The sequence below is a fragment of the Gallinula chloropus genome (assembly GCF_964237585.1).
Source record: "Gallinula chloropus genome assembly, chromosome: 31".
Taxonomy (NCBI): Eukaryota; Metazoa; Chordata; class Aves; order Gruiformes; family Rallidae; genus Gallinula; species Gallinula chloropus.
Window position 1 is genome coordinate 488,255 of NC_140116.1, and position 17,785 is coordinate 506,039.

General features: G+C 59.0%; 3 protein-coding genes across 3 annotated transcripts; all 3 read right to left on the minus strand.

Annotated features, from left to right (window-relative positions):
• Nucleotides 1–394: 394 nt before the first annotated feature.
• On the minus strand, nt 395–4,338 carry TMPRSS12 (transmembrane serine protease 12; the record flags this gene model as incomplete). Its single annotated transcript, XM_084277178.1, has 5 exons — nt 395–640; nt 978–1,120; nt 1,806–2,009; nt 3,548–3,670; nt 4,242–4,338. The coding sequence occupies 5 exons, from the start codon at nt 4,336–4,338 to the stop codon at nt 395–397; spliced, it is 813 nt and encodes a 270-aa protein (XP_084133304.1).
• Nucleotides 4,339–4,411: 73 nt separating this feature from the next.
• On the minus strand, nt 4,412–6,782 carry LOC311202711 (thiol S-methyltransferase TMT1A-like). The gene is made up of 2 exons (XM_084277327.1): nt 6,115–6,782; nt 4,412–5,187 (listed from the first exon to the last, which is right to left on the minus strand). Exons 1-2 carry the CDS (start codon nt 6,622–6,624, stop codon nt 4,951–4,953), a joined length of 747 nt encoding a protein of 248 aa, XP_084133453.1. The 5' UTR covers nt 6,625–6,782; the 3' UTR covers nt 4,412–4,950.
• A 1,929-nt stretch (nt 6,783–8,711) lies between these two features.
• Nucleotides 8,712–10,140, minus strand: LOC311202590 (thiol S-methyltransferase TMT1A-like; the record flags this gene model as incomplete). The annotated part of the gene is given in 4 exon segments (XM_084277179.1): nt 8,712–8,870; nt 8,876–8,947; nt 9,666–9,723; nt 9,725–10,140. Coding segments are annotated over 4 exon segments (705 nt in total).
• Nucleotides 10,141–17,785: the final 7,645 nt, after the last annotated feature.

Sequence of the window (17,785 nt, forward strand, 5' to 3'; positions counted from 1 at the left end):
CGCGTGTGGACCTCAGTCGTGGCTCGCGATGCTCGCAACACCCGTGGTGTTCCCGCAGCTGCAGCCAGGGCAGCCGGTGCTCTGCCAGCGTCCCCCGGCAGGTGGAGCGCCCGCCGCCTGCAGAGCCCTGCCCGCGTCCCCGGGCGGCGCGGGGGCTCCGGGAGCTGCGGCAGCGCAGGACGAAGGAGGGAAAAGAGCGTTTTCAGCTGGTAACGGGTCTGTATTCGGTTGCAGTCTTGGGGACGGGGCTCTCGGCATTTCCACTAGTGCGGCTCTCGGAGGCAGAACGCAAAGAGAACACAATTGCAAACACGACTCCAGAAGAGCAGTGTGGGTCCTTCAGCTCTCGGGTTTATTCTGAACAGGAGCCACCAGCCCTCCCCAACGCGTCCCTTCAGAGAGTCCACACAAGCACTGTCTGTACCGCTGCCAGCAGCAGGGGAAGCACCGTGCTCCTGGGGCTCACAGCCCTGTTACTTGACAGCAGCTCTGACTCTATCCATGTTCTGTACTGAGACAAACGGACGTAGACCCCAGGGAAGCGTGGTCGGCCGCAGCCGATCCCGAAACTCGCAATGCCCAGGAGGTAGAACCTCTTGGCACCGGGGTGGTAGCACGCCAACGGGCTGCCACTGTCTCCCTATAAAGAAAGAGAAAACACACAACGTTCCCTTCAGGAAGCAGTGTGGGATTCAGTCAGGTATGTGTCCACTTCCTGGGTTAAAACTTCTGTTAATCAGTGACGTTCACTGGGCAGTGGTGAGGTCAGCAGCACGTGGATAGCGGTGCAGACGGAGGTGAAGCTCGGGGGTGCTGGGTGGTGCATCGAGCAGAACACCTCCTGCACCTCTCCATTCTAACACTCATCCCCCTAAACTTTCCTACCCAACAGTTAATACTGCGAGTTAATGTTGTCTGCACAGGGGGTGGGCACCAAGCAGCAGAGTCACGGATGCCCAGCGTCCGCGCGGCCTCACCTGACAGGCGTCGGTGCCTCCCGACCAAGAGCCAGCACAGATCATGTTGCTGTTCACCATTCCCCTGTACACGTCGGAACGGTTGCAGATGCTAGAAGGAATGATTTCCACTTGTGCTTCCTTCAACACAGCCGAGGTTTTACCTGCGGGGGAAGGCAGCACACAGGTAAAATGCTGATGCTGTTGTGTGTGGCGGTGCTTACTGGCTCTTTTTCTCCTGTTTAGCTAAGTGTGTTGCCATGTGTGCCAGACACATACATAATGCAGGTTGTGCCTGTTTCCAGGGGATTTAAACTCCTGTGGGTACAGGATTTTCACACTTGGAGGACTGGATGTGGGTTTTGCAGTTCTTCCTCGGTGGTACCACCACCGGCCCCGCCCACGGAATCAGAGGTGACTTCTCAAACAAGGTGCATCCCACCGACCAACACAGCATCAGTTTGTGCTCACTGTCGATCAGAGACAATCGGAAGGAGCACGGCCAGTTGTCAAATGCACAGGGACCCCCTGGATTTGCAATGCCCAACACCCAAACTGTTCTCCTGTTCCCAGCAGGCACTGTGTGGCTGTACCATCAGCTGGGCTTCTTTCCCTTTTCTTTTTGGTGTTAACATGTGGAAGAAAGGCCAGAGGCTGCACACCTTTGGTTACACCTTTGGTTACACCTTTGGTTACACCTGTGTGGATCTAATCTGCTCCCAAGAGAAAATCCCTAAAGCGGATACTCGGCTGCGGAAGGGTTTAACCACAACCGGGACAGGTTCTGCTCTCAGTGAGCCCCAGGCACTGGAGCCCCATCTCAGCCCCGTGGCTTCCAGCCCCACGTACCCTTCTCCGCTGTGCGTCCCCAGCCACAGATGAAGCAGGAGGTTTCGTTGCCGGGGAGCGGGGGGAGGCGGCCGGGCAGGCAGACGGGCTGGATGTAGTCGCTGTAGCGCACGGCGGGGTGGAGCTGGAAGAGCGCGATGTCGTTCTCAAAGGTTTCTCTCTGGAATCCTGGGTGCACAGTGATGCTTTTGATGTATCTCCTTGCTGTGTGTGCACCGTGTTTCCGAAGGTTATGCACACCCAAAACGGCTCTCCAGGAATATGGGTCCCTAAGAGAGAATCCATGTGGTCTTTGTGTTAAATTCCTTTCTTCTGGCTGGTTTAGTGTTGGCTCACACCCCTTTAGGAATACACACTGAAGACTCCACAGTAAATACTTTCTGGAAAAAACCTGGCCAATAGCTGTGTCGTGCGCTCGGAAGCCTCAGTCTCCCTAACGCTGGTTATGGCTGTTAAAGCGAATTCAGATTCCTGATGCAGGCTGACACTCAGATTTTCCTTCCCACCCACCTCAGCAGAGGCCACCCAGGAGATATTCTTTTGAGAGAAGATAAAAATTGGATTTATTTAGCAGAAAAGAAGCAGGCTTCTACCCACAATGCTCCCCAAGACTCTGTTTTACCTACATTTGGGCAATCCCCTACATAGAAGTGACAAATAATTAATATTGATTTAATATTAAAGTCAGAAGTAGGGCCAGGGTCATGCAGACCCGATCTCTGCTCAAGTGTGTCGAAATAAATCGTCTCTGTTACGAAGTGGGGATTGACTCTGGGCTGTGCTGAGCAGAAGACAGGCTACAAAACCTCCACAGTTCCCCAGGAGATTAACATTTATTATTTCTACATCATGGCCCTCTAAATTAACATTTGTAAAAGTGCTTTAAAGAAACAATGGGCCGATGGAACTAAGTCCTGATAAACGATCAAACTCCAAAGTTCAGGGATTTTTTACAGTTCAGTTGCCCTCGGGTCATGGTTGTGTCAACACAGCCAATACCAACTGGCACAAAGGGATTTTGCAAATGCAACTGTGCTAAAGACCATGGGAAGAGTCAGCAGTGAGGAGACAGCTGAGAGGCAGCAGAATTGCTGTAAACACGATTTAAAGGCCTGTCTTAAAGTGCCAGATTGTTGGTTCTGTTAAACAGGGGGGGAAATGCAATCCTGTTAGAAGAAATGAATTGTAATGCTCATCTAAACACTGCAACGTTTTCTTTCTGCAGGGAGCTTCACTAGTTCAGAAAAACCAATTCATCAGAAAAACTAAAGGTCTGTGGGAGGGGAAAAAGGCTCCAAAGCTAAGACGTGTCACCTGGATCAAACCACCCCCTTAACAATAACAGAGGTTGGTCAGTTATGTGCCACAGCTGTGTGTTCAAGACTTCTTGATGTTGACTCGTGAAGGTGTAACTTTGCATCCCAGGCTGGGCTGGCGGCTGCCACCTCACATCCCCACAGCCACAGCGCCGAAGGGACAGTCCTTGGAGCCAGGGTGGGTCCTAAGGGGTGTAGTGGTGAGCGGGACCCACGCGGCTGGGTCTGCTCACTGATTCTGCACTGCACGAGCGTGAGCCGCGTGTCCCCGCTGATCTGCCGCTCGTTCAGGGGGCACCGTGGGCAGCTCTGCTGCTTTACACTCCCCCCGTGCTTACTAAAAGCGGTGTTAACACGATACCTACTTCTTCCCTGTAGCGCAGTGGGCAGCGGTGAGTACCCAACGCTGGTCAGCCAGCACCCCACCACAGACGTGTGCGAAGCGGAACTGGAGGCTGACGGCCCACGGCCACGCTCCAGCCTGCGCGTTGCCGCCGCCCACGATCCGCGACCCCGAGACGCTGTCGAAGAGCGGCCGCTGTCCACACTCTGCAGAACACAACGGGCTGTTACAGGGCTCACACGGGGACGTGGAGCCTTTGGCGCACTGATTGGGTTCGGGGGTCGTTTTCTGTAATCTGCAGCGTTAATTGCCGCAGGAGGTCGGATGTTTGCGGCCAGAGCCCAGCTCTGGAGACCCCAGGACAAGGGGCGAGGGGCTCAGGCTGGAGCACAGGGAGTTCCCCCCCAGTCTGGGGAAGAACTTCTTGCCAGTGAGGGTGAGGGAGCCCTGGGACAGGCTGCCCAGGGGGGGTGGAGTCTCCTTCTCTGGAGAGATCCCAGCCCCTGTCCTAGGGACCCTGCTTGGGCAGGGGTGGGACCCCCTGGGCTGTGGGGGTCCCTCCCAAGCCCTGTGACTGTGACTCTGTGCACCTCACCCAGTTACACCCGGACCCACGCTGAAGGTGCGCGGGTTCCAGTCACTGCGGCTGGATGCGCCCCCCCCACTGAAGTGAGGCACCGTGGGGTACCGCAGCCGTCCCCTGCCCCCCCGTGCCCTCCGACCGCCCGCCTCAGCCCCTCTTCCCCAGTCCCGCCGCTGCGGGACCAGCCCCGGTACCGTCGGCGGAGGCCGGCGGGGCCGCCGCGCCGGGCAGGGCGCCCGCCAGAGGCAGCAGGAGCAGCAGCAGCGCGGGGCCGGGCGGCCCCCGCCTCATCCTCCGTCGAGGGGACAAAATGGCGGCGGGGGCGGCCCGGCCGCCTCACGAAGGGACGGGCCGGCGCGTAACGTTCAGCACGGATCGTTTAATGCTCCGCGGCCGAGCCGCGTTACAACCGCGCAGAGGGAGCGAGAAGCTTCGGTAAGCGCGGCGTGGGCAGGCGAGGCGAGGCCGGGCCGGGCCGTGCCCCGCGCTCCCGCCCCTCGCACCCGGGGGCTGGGCAGGGCGCTCGGCCCGCGTCTCCCTCACGGCCCGGCGGGGCCGAGCCCGGCGCTGGCCGGGAGCGGCCGGCGCGGGGAGCCCGGGGAGTCTCTTCCCAGAGTCAGTCAGGCGTTGGCAGCACTTCCAGCCGCTTAATAAGTCGTTCTTGCCCCGCCTGCCGCGCTGTTCCGCAGCCTCGGGGCCCCGCGCTGGGCAGTCTGTCCACCGGCTGCCGGAATCGAGCGGAATTACAGCCCTTCGCCGCGTTACACAGATTGGGACGCCGGGGTTACCCAACGCGTGGGCTGTTTGCGCTAATTGTGCCAAGGGGTTGCTGGGGGGGCGGGGAGGGGGCGGGCAGGGGGGGCGGGCAGGGGGGGCGGGCAGGGGCGGGGGGGGGCGCCGGGGTTACTTGACAGCGAAGCCGATGATGTGCGGCCGGATGGGCGTCCAGGGCAGCGCTATGCTGATGTGCTGCAAGCTCAGCTCCGAGAAGTTGGCCTGTTCCAGATTCTTCCATATCTCCCTCGTTAGGCAGCACCCGGCAAAGAGGAGCTTCCAGGTTGGGTAGCAGATCTGCTGCCAGAAGTACTTCCAGCTGGACGGATCGGCGGCCACGTGCTCTAGGAAATAGAAGGCGCCGCCCTGGGCAGAGCAGAGTTGTCTCAGAGCTGCTGCAGGCGCCCGGGTTACACAGAACCCCCTCCATCCCACCACCTCGCAAATACCGAGCCGTGTGGGCCGGGTTTCCTTGCCCATCCGAACTCCCCCAGCCCCCCCCTGCCCCCTTCCTGCTTTTGTGGTGTCAGCTGGAATTAATGTAAGCAGAAAACTTGGGCAGATTAGAAATGCCTCTTGGAGAAGCGTGAAGGGTGTACTCACTTGATCCCTCTCTTATTATAGTAACAGTTTGTTGTCCTTTGTTTCGGTTACAGTTCCCAGCGTGTCATTTCTTTTGAAGGAAGCTAAGAGAAATTTATCAATCCTACTCAAACTCATCAGTTTTTGACAACCCAGAGGATTGTCTTTAAAATGCCATTTTAAAGACCAAAAGTCTATTGCAGAAATACCCCAACACAACAGAGTTTTTTAATCTTTCCCCTGATTAGTACACTACAGGGAAGGAAGGTATTTAATAATTATACTGGTTCAGTCATACAGGTAGCTGAGCCCCACTTCCAAGAGGCTGGAGCAGTTTGTTTAACAGGCAGGTTTTCAGTCTTGATCAGAGAGCTTCCCACCCAAAGAAACCCTGGTGTGTGTGGGGAGGGACAGCGCAGGAACCATTTCTGCTTTCAGTGGTGCTCTGTAGTTAGTGACAACGTTAGTGGCAGTTCTAGAGAGCAGACTGTTACTTCTGGGGTTTTACTTTTTTCCCTGGACATCCTGACCAGTGTGCTGCTGCCCCTCTGCACCAGTTAGCACCACAGAGTGGCTGTGGGGAAGTAAACTGGCTCTGGCTGGTGAGATCCAAGCCACAGTTCACTTAGTGTGATTATTTCTATCTTTTCTATGGGTGCAGCGCCTCTGGGAGAGATGGTAAAGGTCAAAGCCAGGCTTTGGGGTACTCACGGGTCTGAGCACACGCAGCACCTCCTTCAGGGTGTCCTTCACGCTGTGCACAGAGCACAGGACCAGGGTGCAGACGACGGCATCCACGGAGCCGCTGGGCACCTGGCGCAGGTCCTCTGCGGCAGCGACTAGGAACTGCTCGTAGTGGATGTGCTGGTTCTTGCTCATGTTTCTGGAGAGGCTCTGCTGGAAGTTGGGGTTTATGTCGGTGCACGTGACTCGGCAGCCCGGCGGGTAGAACTGGAAGTTGGCACCGTAGCCGGTCCCGATCTCCAGCAGCCTGAGCTCTCCTGAGGGGCTGGCGAAGTCCGGGAGGTTACGAAACAGGTCCTGCTTCGGCTTCTTTGCTTTCTGTTCGTGAAACGCAGCGATCTTCTCTAAGATGTAAGGAAAGAACACCTTCTTGCAGAAGGGCTCCCATATGCCCAGGAACGATAGTAAGTAGATGGGCAGGGCAAGCAGGGTGAGGCAGGCGCGGAGGACGAGGATGCTGGCCTCTCTCATTTCCATCGTGGGGCAGGGGGGCCGTGCTGGGCACAACTGGTTCTTCTGTGTGTCAGAGCCCTTGGAGTCCAGTCAGAGACGCATTCAGGTACTTGCTGTGTTCTCTTGCAGCGTATCCAGCTCCTCTGAGTGGTCTGGGAAACTTTTCTTCTAAGCTAGTTTCAGGGTCGGGTCAGAGGCTGGGAAGGGGAAGGCAGCGCCGCATACCAACCAGCGTCCCGTCCGCGCGGGCAGAAGAGGAGCTGCCAGTCCCTTACATAACCCGGGGAACGGGGCAGTGCCGCCCCGCTGGCAAAGTGTCACCACACGCCCCGGTCTGGTGTTGAGCAGTTTCAGGTTACAGTTCATATCTCCGAGTTGAAGGAGACTAATCTGAACCCTGGGCTCGCTGCGGGCGTTTCGTTGGGAGCCGGATCGGCATTTCGGTTCTGTTAGTTTAGGAGTTACTTCAGCGTGCTGCTCTGATGAGATAGTTGCTCTGTGCTCTCTCTGCAACAGCAGTTTCCAGTCTTTCCACTTTGTGGGCACCTAAAACACTGTGGCCTGTGCACACAGGGTCCTCTGTGGGGAACGAGCCTGCTTGTCTGAAGTTACCTTCCCGACCTTTGATAGGGGTGATAAAACAAGTGATTAAATCAGTGATCACTGCACACAGCACGGGGCTGGGGTCTGAGAGCTCCCCAAGCGCAGGTCAGCAATGCTGGATGCATTCTGGAAAACTCCTCCAGCTTGGCAGTGGCCGGAGGATTTTCAAAGGACTTGGGAGCAATGTGGATCAGCCACCGGTGTTTAATTGCTCTGCTCCAGGGGAGCCTCAGGTAGGGAAAGGGGGACCCCAGGTCCCTGAGAAAGGCAGCTCTGTTGGGAATTGCATCGGAGAGTTTTGGGTTTCTGTGGAGCGATGGGTATGGCTGCTGTGTGCTGAGTTACCTCCTCCCTCTAGTGATGATAAAGCAAATATAAAATCCATCCTTATTAGTCTCCTTTATTAACGAACTCTCCACTCATTCCTTCATACCTCCACCTTGTGGCAGCTCCATTAATGAAACAAAACTGAACAGTGGGATTTCCTTTCTGTGTAGACCAGCTGGATGTGTGCAGAGCACAGAACAGAGGCACCGCTGCATTATCATCTGGTACATACGATCTGTACCAGGTTTTAACTCCTCGCTGCTGTGCTGCAGGAAAGCACAGAGTGGGGCAAACAGTGGCCAGGAGAGCAGCACCTTCTCTTGGTGTCCCAGGAGGGTTTAACTGGAGAATGTTTCTAGTGAAACTCCTGGCTTTTAAAAGAAACCTCTTTAAGGTGTGACCCAGATTGGAGGGAGAGCAGAGAATGCAGAATTGAAGCACAGTAAGGCGTGCTGTTAGAGCGTGCAGGAGGCACTAGGGATGTGGCTGATCCAGCCACAGTGTCTTGGAGGGGAGATGAGATTTCTGCCATCGGATTTAACAAATGCCAGTTTTCTCCCAAGTTTCCAGCTTTGTCTGTGGCTGTTCCAGGATAAATCTGTTTTAGCATCCCATGGCCAGGGAGAACGATGCCTGGTGCAGTAATGAGTACTCCCCTGAGTAAAGGAGCATCCTGTCAGGGATCCCTGTACTGGCACAGGGAACGAACTGCTGCTCCGAAATGGATTTGATAATGGGATGGCTGAAACGAAACTGTCTGTATCTATTATACATGTGGCCTGTATCAGAGCCCTGAGAGGCTGCTATTATTCTCTGCCCTCTGTGGTTGCTTGCATGTACTCTCTGTTCCCAATCCTCCCTCTCCCCCTTCCCAGCTCTCAAGGATGTTGGCTCCTCCTTTATTTTGTGTCAGACAGAAGCGCCTTGTCTGGACTTCTCTCCCCTCTGCCTGGTCCCTGTGCAGCAGCTCCACTTCAGAGCTTGATCCAGAGAGCCTGTCTCAGCAAGTGGAAGGATGTGATTCCCAGTCTGAACGTGCTGCAGACACACAGGGAGGTTTCCATCCTTTTATTCAGGGCAGCCAGCGGCTGTACATGGGCTGACTGAAGGGTGAAAACCCTTCCACACAGCACGATCGGGATGCTGGAGGGAGGTCTGTGTCCCACAGCACTCACCATCCTTTATTTTACTGCATACCCCATGATATGAGGACTCGTAGGGAGCCAGTGAGGTGAGACATGAATGCTCCTCACATTCAGTTCCAAGAAATTCGTCTTCTCCGGCTCCTTCTGCCTGTCTCTGCTCAAGGAACACCCGTCTCCAGAACACCTCCAGACTGGTCACAGACCTTTTGCCAAAAGTAGGTCCAGCTGGATTGATCTGCAGCCACATGCTCCAGGAAGCAGAAAGCTCCACCCTGCAAAACAGTGCCATAAATGTGTATACACGACTTCAAAGGGCTTAGGGCTGTTCCCCTCTGGATAGAGAGTTTTATCTTTTGCATGCTGGTAACCACGCTGCCTTTTACCCCCTCTCTGAAGAGCTTCCCCCTTCCTAGGTGCTACACACGCCACAGTCGTGGCTGGTTTGCACTGTGAAGTCTCTAAAAGCTCCTGTCGTTGGGTTTTCCTTGAGGATGGTGGGTTTTACTGGGTGACTGCGTGTTTCCTGCCAGGCAGGGTTTAGGACTCTGCAAGAGGCAGTAGGGGCTGATGGCAGGAACTGTGTCGCTGGGTTTCTGTCCCTGCCTTGGGTGTTTTTCTTCTTCCACTTTCCCAAACAGCTTTGGCCTTGGGGCTTTATGTTTTTCCAGCTGCAGGAGCAGGTGCCTGGCTGCCCAGACTGAGCAGCTGTGTCTCGGGCTTGCCCAGGCAGTCGGCACCCCTTGGCAGGGACTCCAGACTGGGGTGCTGGGGCACACGGGTGGTGCTGAGGAGGGAGGGGGGAAGCTGAGCTGGGTCCTCCTGTGGGTAACGTGGCACAACAGCAGATCGCTCCTGAACAGGCACGTGGGTGTTGCAGTTGGGTTTAAGCTCTTCCCTGGCGTGGTGCAGGTGGTTGGATTTACCCTAAAGGTAGCTGAGCACCCAGGACACAGACTGGCATCCCCGCTCTCCCTGGGCTGCCCAGCTCACCAGCCTGAGCACTCGCAGCACCTCGGCCAGGACCCGGCTGCTGCGGGTGCCGGAGCAGCAGGGTGCACAGCACCAGGTGCACAGCACTGCCCGCAGCCTGATGCACATCCTGATGCACATCCTGATGCACATCCTCACCAGGGGCAACCACCAGCGGGACGTGACGGTTCTGAGAGAGGCTCTTGAGGAGGAAGGTTCTGAAGTGGGGGTTGGGGTTGGGGTCGGTGCAGGTCAGCCGGCAGCCCGGGTGGAACTGGAAGTTGGTGCCGATTTCCAGCGGCCTGAGCTGCCCCGAAGGACCAGCGAACCTGCTCAGGCTGCTGCACAGCTCCCGTTTCTGCCTGTAGACCTCGTGGTTGTAGCTGGGCGCCACCTTGGCCATGATATAGGGGAAGATTCTCTTGTAGAAGGGACCCCACAGGCCCAGCCCGGCGAGCACATGGGCGGGCAAGAGGAGGAAAGGGACGAGCATCATCCCCGCAGGGTGGCCGGTGGCACCCTGCCCGCTGTGCAGCCCTGCTGCGCGCTCCCAGGGCCGCCTCTGAGCCGGATGTGTCCGTCCTTCCGTCTGTCTGGCCGGGAGCCCAGCGCTCCCTTAAAGGGGCAGCACCGCGGCTGTGCGGGAGGGGGGAGCAGAGGAGGAGCCGCGCTGGGGCCGCACAGCGGGGCCGGGCCGGGCCGCTCCGCTCCTCCGAGGGGAACTTGGTTGGAATCTGTTGCCCGTAGTGAACGTTTAAGTGGACGGAATCGGAAAGGTCGGGTCCTGCCTGCTTGGAGCCCGTTATCAGGGAGAAACAGCCGCTCCCAACCTGCTTACCAGCCTTGCGAGTGCTGCATCCTCGCACCTCTGGCTGCTGCTCAGCCGCGGTAGCGCAGCGTGCAGTGCACGCTCACCCCGCTGCGCCCTCCCCAGCAGCTCCCGGCTTCAGACACCGGCTCATCTTTAGGCCAGACAGAGCTTCAGTACGATAAGTTCTCAGCTGCCTTCTGGTCCCTCGAGGGGCTCCAGGAGAGCTGGAGAGGGGCTGGTGCCCAGGGCAGGGAGGGCCAGGCCCAGGGGAACGGCCTCCAGCTGCAGGAGGGGGATGGAGAGGGGCTGGGGGGCAGGAACCCTTCCTGGGGAGGGGGCAGCCCTGGCACAGGGTGCCCAGGGGAGCTGGGGCTGCCCCGGTGTCCCTGGCAGGGCTCGAGCTGGTTGGATGGGGCTGGGGGCACCCTGGGAAGCACAGAGCCCCCGTGTGCCGTGCGAAGTCGTGGGTGTGACATACCCCTGCCCACAGCCTGGGGACTGACAGGGCACTTCAGAGGTCACTGTGCCGCAGGTGAGGGGCGAGGCGAGGGCTGGAATGATGGACTCAGGAGAAGGCAGTGTCCTTATCAAGCGTTTTTGTATTAGTTGGGGTTTTTTTACAGAGCAGCTGTGTGCTCCTTAAAGAGATATAGCCCAGTGCCAGGTAGTTACTGTCCAGATTGATAATTACAGAATCAGGTTGGTTCTGGTGCTTAAATTCTGGGTAGTTTTGCTGGGGTTTAACCCAAGGAGGGGGTCTGTGGCTTTGATAGCTGTGCTGCTCTGATTACAGGCAAGCAAACCCACTACCTGGAGCTGTAGCATTTACCTGCTTTGCCAGGCAGTGTTATTGTGGAAGTACTTTCCAACTGTGCTCGTTTTTTGAGGATTCCCTTTGACCTGGCTCCAGGTAACGAGCTCGATGGCTCCGACGGCTGATCGGGGGTGGATGGGACAGGCTGCAAAACCACCACTCTGTGCAGGGACTGTGAGAACCTCGTGCCTCTTCCCTGGGACAGAGTCTCTGAGGCTGCCCAGGGTGGCTCAGGTCAGTTAGGAACGTTTTTTGGTGTGTTTGGTTATCATTATTCAGCCTCTGAGGGCACTGACCTATTTATTCCTTAAAGCACTTTGCTTAAGGATACCTTACACAAACTGTAATAACGCCCTCGGGGCCCCAGGGTGTCCTTGAAGTATTTCTGGTGCCTGATCCCCAAAGGGACCCGTGTGCCCCCAGTTCCCAGCAGCTCTGGGGGTGCCCTAGTTGGAAGCCTGGGTGTGCTGCTGCGTTTCCATCCAGGGTGCAGCTTGGCTCTCCTCCTGCCTGCGCCCGTCAGCCTGGGTGCAGCACCCTGGGCTTCGAGCTGCGGCACCCTTGGCTGTGTAGAGAAGGGATATTTCTTTTATGTGACCCAACTTTGATGTTTGGGCACTCAGACACTGTGTCAGGAGATGCCATCCTGTCCCTTAGCAGTTTGCTGACAGTGGATTTCCCCCTATTTTTCAGTGTTTCTATTTCCACCTATTTCACATTTGCTGGAAATTCCAGCCTTGGTGAGAACCAAGCTGCACAAAGTCCAGTCCGGACTGAAAACATCTCAGAATCGGTAGCTTTCTGCTTATTTAATGTGTCAGTTATAGCCTGAGCTCTCTGCATGCTTCATGTTGCAGCTGCCCTTGTGTTACAGTAGGGTAGCCCCATAAAGTCAGCGGTGGAACGTGAGGGCAGATGTAGTTCCTGTGTCATTCCTAAGGCAAGATAAATGAGTTCTCCAGCCAGGGCTGTGTCCTGCCAGGTTGTGTGCTCAGCACACAGCTCCCAGCACAGTCCTCAGAGGACAAGGATTTCAAGTCCTGGGGAGAGGACGTTTCTGCAGGGTGTATGGGATTTGTTGTGGGGGGGTTATTTCCTAAACCATCAACCTAATACAGCATCTCGGGTTGTTCTTCCAGCAAGACGGGCACAGTCGTGCTGAGAACAGGAATGAAGGAACAGCATTGAGCCTAAAATTTCACTCATAAATTCTAGGCATAAAACTCTAGGCAGAAGTTTTATGCATAAAGGAGGAGTTGTTGTCTCTCAGCTGAAGAGGGGTAACTTGGGTCAATGATTAGTACTTTCTTATTTGTGATATGACTGAAAACCCTCCATCAATCTGTGTAGAAGGCGGGTTTGTAGCTGAGGACGCTGTTCCCATGAGCTGCTGGGCACTGGGGAGCCCCACGGCTCCCTGAGAAACCTGCCAGGTGCTGAGGAGGGACCTCGGAGCAGAAATCCAATAGCTCTGGTCCTGTTCATAAGGAGGAGGCCAGTAAACCCAGTGCCTGGTACCAGCCAGAGGGCATCGCTGCACGCTCACGTCATTTTGGCAGCCTCTTACTCCCTTCGCAGGTAGAACCACAGAATCCCCTGGGCTGGGAGAGACCCTTCAGATCCAACCACAGCCCCACCCTGCCCAGCCCATCGCTAGATCACCACCTCATCCACACACCTTCTAAACCCCTCCAGGGACGGCGACCCCACCACCCCTGGGCAGCCAGTGCCAAGGCCTGAGAGCCCTTCCAGGGGAGGAATTCTGCCCGATGCCCAGCCCAGACCTCCCCGGAGCGCTGCTTGGTGATGCACCTGTGACATGCAGGGCTGGTTCAGCTCACCCTGAAACCGTCAGAGAAACAGAAAGGGGACAGTGTGTGTGTGGTGCCAGGGTTTCCTTTGCTCCCCCACAGATCACACCGAGCCGCCCCGCTCCAGACTGGCCTGTTTCACAGCTCTGTTCTGCATGGAGAGAAGTTGGAGGGTGGCAAAACCCGGCCTGAACCAACTGTGGCTGCAAGGTCGGAACTTGTTCCCAGCCACGTTCCGCCCCCCGCCCCGGGGCTCCTGCATCCCCCCCCGGGGCTCCTGCATCCCCCCCCCCCGGGGCTCCCCGCACCCCCCGCCCGAACGCGGGTGTTTCCCCGGCCCCGCGATGGTTCCCGGAGTCTCGGAGGATCCCGGCGGGGGTGGGGAAGGGGCTGGCCGGTGCCCGGAGCGGTGCCGCCCCGGCTGGACGGGCCCCGCGCGTCCCTGGGGGGCTCCCCGGCAGCTCGGCTCCGGGCGGGGGGCTCCGGGTCGCTTCGGGTCCCCCCCATTCCCCCCAGGCCGGGCTCAGCTCGCAGCCCCTCGGGCCGCGTCTCCCCCCCCCCGCGCCGCGCGGCGCTCGGGCTTCCCCGCTCCCCCCGCCGGCGGGCGCGGGAGTCTCGCCGCGCTCCCTGCGCCCCCTGGCGGCGGGCGGCGGCGGGGCGGGGGGCGGCACGGCGCGCGGGGGGGGGAGCGCAGGCAGCGCACCAAGATGGCGACAACCGCAGTTCCTCCTGCAGCTCCCCCACCTCCGCAGTCCAGCAGCGCCTTGCGGGAGACGCGCTAGTTGCAGCGGCCACAGTAAGTTGCAGCCCCGGCGCGGGGGCCGGGCGGGGGGCGCCCGGGGGCTCCCGGCCTTTGCTCTCCCGGATTTTTATCCCCGGCCCCTCTCCCCTCCCGCGGCACGCGCTCTGCCCCCCGCACCCCCAGCTCCCCCCCCGCCCCCCGCACGCACCCGCCCGGGCGGGGGCTTTGCCGCAGAGCGATGTCCCGGCGGCTCTCGGCTTGCGTGGGGAGCGATGGCTGCTGCGGGGGGGCGGCGGGGATAAGCCCCCCGCCCCTGCGGTGCGGGTGCCCTGCGAGCTCTTCCCCTCCCCGCCCCTCCGAGCAGAGTTCGCCCCGGTGGGTGCCCGTTCGCTCCGCGCCCGGGGAAGGGGGTGCCGGGGTGACCCCGCTTCTTCCCCCAGCCGACACCGCGCCCCAGCAGCGGCCTGGGTCCTTGGGGCTCCCGGGTCAGCCGCCCGCCCTCCTCCCCCCCGCCCGGCCCCGGCTCTCAGCTGCAGCCGTAGGCCCCGCGGGGCGGGGAGGGTTGCCAGCCCTCCAGCCGGCTTCTCTGCGGGCCTGGGGTCAGCCTTCCCCCGGCTGGGAGGCTGCTGCTGGGAGGGGGCCCTCTCCAGCTACACCCACCCTCGGCCTGGAGCCGCCGGAGCTCCGTCTGGGGTCTGGGCCACCTTCTCCATCCTTCTCCCAGGCCCCGAAATTCCGGGCTGTGCTCTTTGTCTGCATTGTGGGGAGGGAGAGGAGGGATAATTGGAGTTCTCGGTATCCCTTCCCCCCTCAGCCCTAGCTGCAGAGCTGGTACATCCCTCTGCCACCCCCCTTCCCCCCCTTTTCTCCTACGGTTCAGCATCCTGAGCCTCCTGCTGCCAGGGGAGGGGGAGAAGTTGGAGGACAGAGTTTTGTGGGGGAGATGCATGGGGCAGCTTTGAGGTTCCAACCTGACCCAGATGTTGGCATCCCGGTTTGTGCTCTTGCTTCCTTCCACCACACAGATTTGGGGGGAATGGTGAGGGCAAGATTCTGTTGGGCTTTTTCTTTCATTTTTCCTTGCTGGGGAGAGGGAATTGCACGTTCACAAGCTTTTTCTATTAAAAATCTGGGTGTCTTCTTCCCCTCCTCCCCCTCCTTTCTGGTGCAAATTGTGCCCAGCTGATGTGGGGGTGGGGAAGCTGGAATTGCTGCTCCACAGCAGCGGCTGCAGATGAGCCGAGGTGAAGTCTGAGAGTCTGCCGGGCAGGGCAGTGTGTGCGAGCGGGAAGCGGGAGCCTGAGGGCCGGCACAGCTGGCGCCCGGGGGGAGCCTCAGCGGGTCCTGGAGAGGGGTCCCTGGCGGGGTGGGTCCACCCACTGCTGGCTTTCGGCGCGGGCTGTGTCGTGGGGCGAGACCCCCGGGGAGTCGGGCGGGCAGGGTGGGCTTGCGGGGCGCTGCTGTCCTCTGCCGCGTGCGGACACGGAAGCGGGGCCTTGTCACGCTGCAGCATTGTGACCCCCCCGTCCTCACTTCGCGCCGGGGAAGGCTTAATGACGGGGCACGGGTGTTGCGGGAGCCCCGCTGCCCCCTCCTCCGCTCTCGGCAGAGGCCGAGAGGGGAGAGCGCGTTACATCAGCCCGTGGCGGTGGCGGGCGGGCCTGTCCGGAGGGAGGGGGCCTGGGACTGTCCCCGCCCGTCTGCCCGTGCTGCGTGACGCGGCGGCTGCTCCCCCGAAGGGGCCGCGGTGCGGGGGTACCCCCGCTCTGCCCGCCTTGGGGCGGGGGCGAGCTGCGCTCCCCGGGGCTCCCCGGCCGAGCGGCGGGCCGGGTGCTGAAGCGGACAGCTCCCGGGGCCGGGCTCCGCTCCCGGGGCCGGGCTCCGCTCCCGCGGCCGGGCTCCGCTCCCGGGGCCGGGCTCCGCTCCCGCGGCCGGGCTCCGCTCCCGGGGCCGGGCTCCGCTCCCGGGGCCGGCTCACCGCCGCCCGTCGCATGGCGCCGTCTCCCCGAGGCAGGGTGCTGTTATGTAAAGTTCCTGAAGCTGTTTCTCACCTATAAATAGCCGCTGGTGCTGTAAAGCGGCCGGAGAGGCGTTAATGCGCTTCGGAGCCGTAAGCAGACGGTCAGCGTGGCAGTGGCGCTCGGTGAGGCGGGTTCCCCCAGCAGAGCACAGGGCCATTCCCGGCTCCCTAAGGCAGGTTCCCTCCAGCAGAGCACAGGGCCATTCCCGGCTCCCTAAGGCAGGTTCCTCCCAGCAGAGCACAGGGCCTCTCCGGGCTCCCTAAGGCAGGTTCCCCCCAGCAGAGCACAGGGCCATTCCCGGCTCCCTAAGGCGTGTTCCCCCCAGCAGAGCACAGGGCCATTCCCGGCTCCCTAAGGCAGGTTCCCCCCAGCAGAGCACAGGGCCTCTCCGGGCTCTGCTCCCTGTGCTCCGCATCCACTCTGGGTTCGGAGACCCCCAGCCTTAGCTCGAGGGGGGGGGTGTGTTTAAATACGGCGATGGTCAGAGGGACTGGAGGGGTACTCGGCCCTTTGGTGCTCGTTTCAAGGCTTCTGAGTGTCGTTTGCCCCGGGTGAGGGGCCTGGGCCTATGACAAATAGTCTAACTGGTTATATAAGCTCATACGTATGGCTGGTATCTAGATCAACGTATAGATACTCCACTGCTGCTCTAGCGTGTGTGTGTTTGTGAGCAGAGCTGGGGAGCCGGGTTTGGATAAACTGAGAGGGCGATCGCATGCTGCAAGGAGCTGAGCATGGCTGTGCTTTGATTCGCAGCTGAAGGAGGTGAAGTAAAGCTGAAACAGAGTCAGCGTGGAGTGAGGCTGAAGTGGCTGGAAAGATCCAAGTCATGGCATCGCCCCCCTCCTCCTCGTCACGTCCGCTGGCGGGTTGGCTGGGCTCGTTAGCACGCTGCCTCGTTAAAATGAGCCCGTCCAGCTCCACTCTCAATGGGCAGCTCCTGGTTTTCAATGGCCGGAGAGGCCGCAGAGCCCGTGTGTGGCTCTGGGGCATGTCGAGCTCGTGCGGTCACATGGCCCCATTCACGATCGATCGCCGGCCTGCAGCTGCCATTGACAGCAGCACACACACACCGGCCCCCATCGCCCAGCCTGCTGCTCAGAGCAGAGGTTTGGCTTCACGAGGGTACAGGCACAAAACAAAAGCGCTGGAGGTGAGGAAGATCATGTAAGAACCACGGAGGGGGAATTGCATGTGGTGGCTCGTGCTCGTGGTGGAGGAGCAGAGAGCTCCTCCCCGTTGGGCTGTTGGCTTCAGTTGGTGGGGTTCAGACATAACTGAACTCTCAGGGTTCCCCCTTTACGCCCTGTGACTTTGTTCTGCGTGGGCCGGATGGTCATTCAGCTTGAGAGTATGAGAAGAGGCAGCTTACTGCCACAGGGGTTTGGGAAGAGCCCTCACCCAGATTCGGGACTGGTTTTAATGCTTCACATGAACTTCTGCCCTAGGAGGGACTGTCTGTAAACGCTGCTCCACAGTTAGAGTAACTCCTGCCTTCTCTCCCCTCAGTTTTGTCCTGTGACAAGGGATTATTCCTGCCCGATGGAGGACATCCCCATACAGGGTATTTCAAGTAGAAAGAGCAGTCAGCAGGGGCTGGACTGTAGCAAAACCCCAAAACTGCTCTTTTCTATAAACAGCTGTTTCAAAATGCAAAGAAACAGGTATGTAAGACCTCAAAGCCCCTTCCATGTTCCTCATGCTGCTCCTGCATGTGCAGAAAGGTATGAGGAGGTTATAAAGAAAGTATTCTGAGCAGTTAAATCCAGGAGGAAAGTACTCCAGAAACAACAAATGCTGCTGTTCCAATGGTGTTCCCAGCAGGAGATGGACTTTTTCTTGACTGTCTGGTGAAATCAGTGGCAGGATGGTGATGGTAAGGCAACCAGGAATGGCTGACCTCAGGGAGGGTGAGTTTTGGCAAATGAGAGCTGCATGGGGT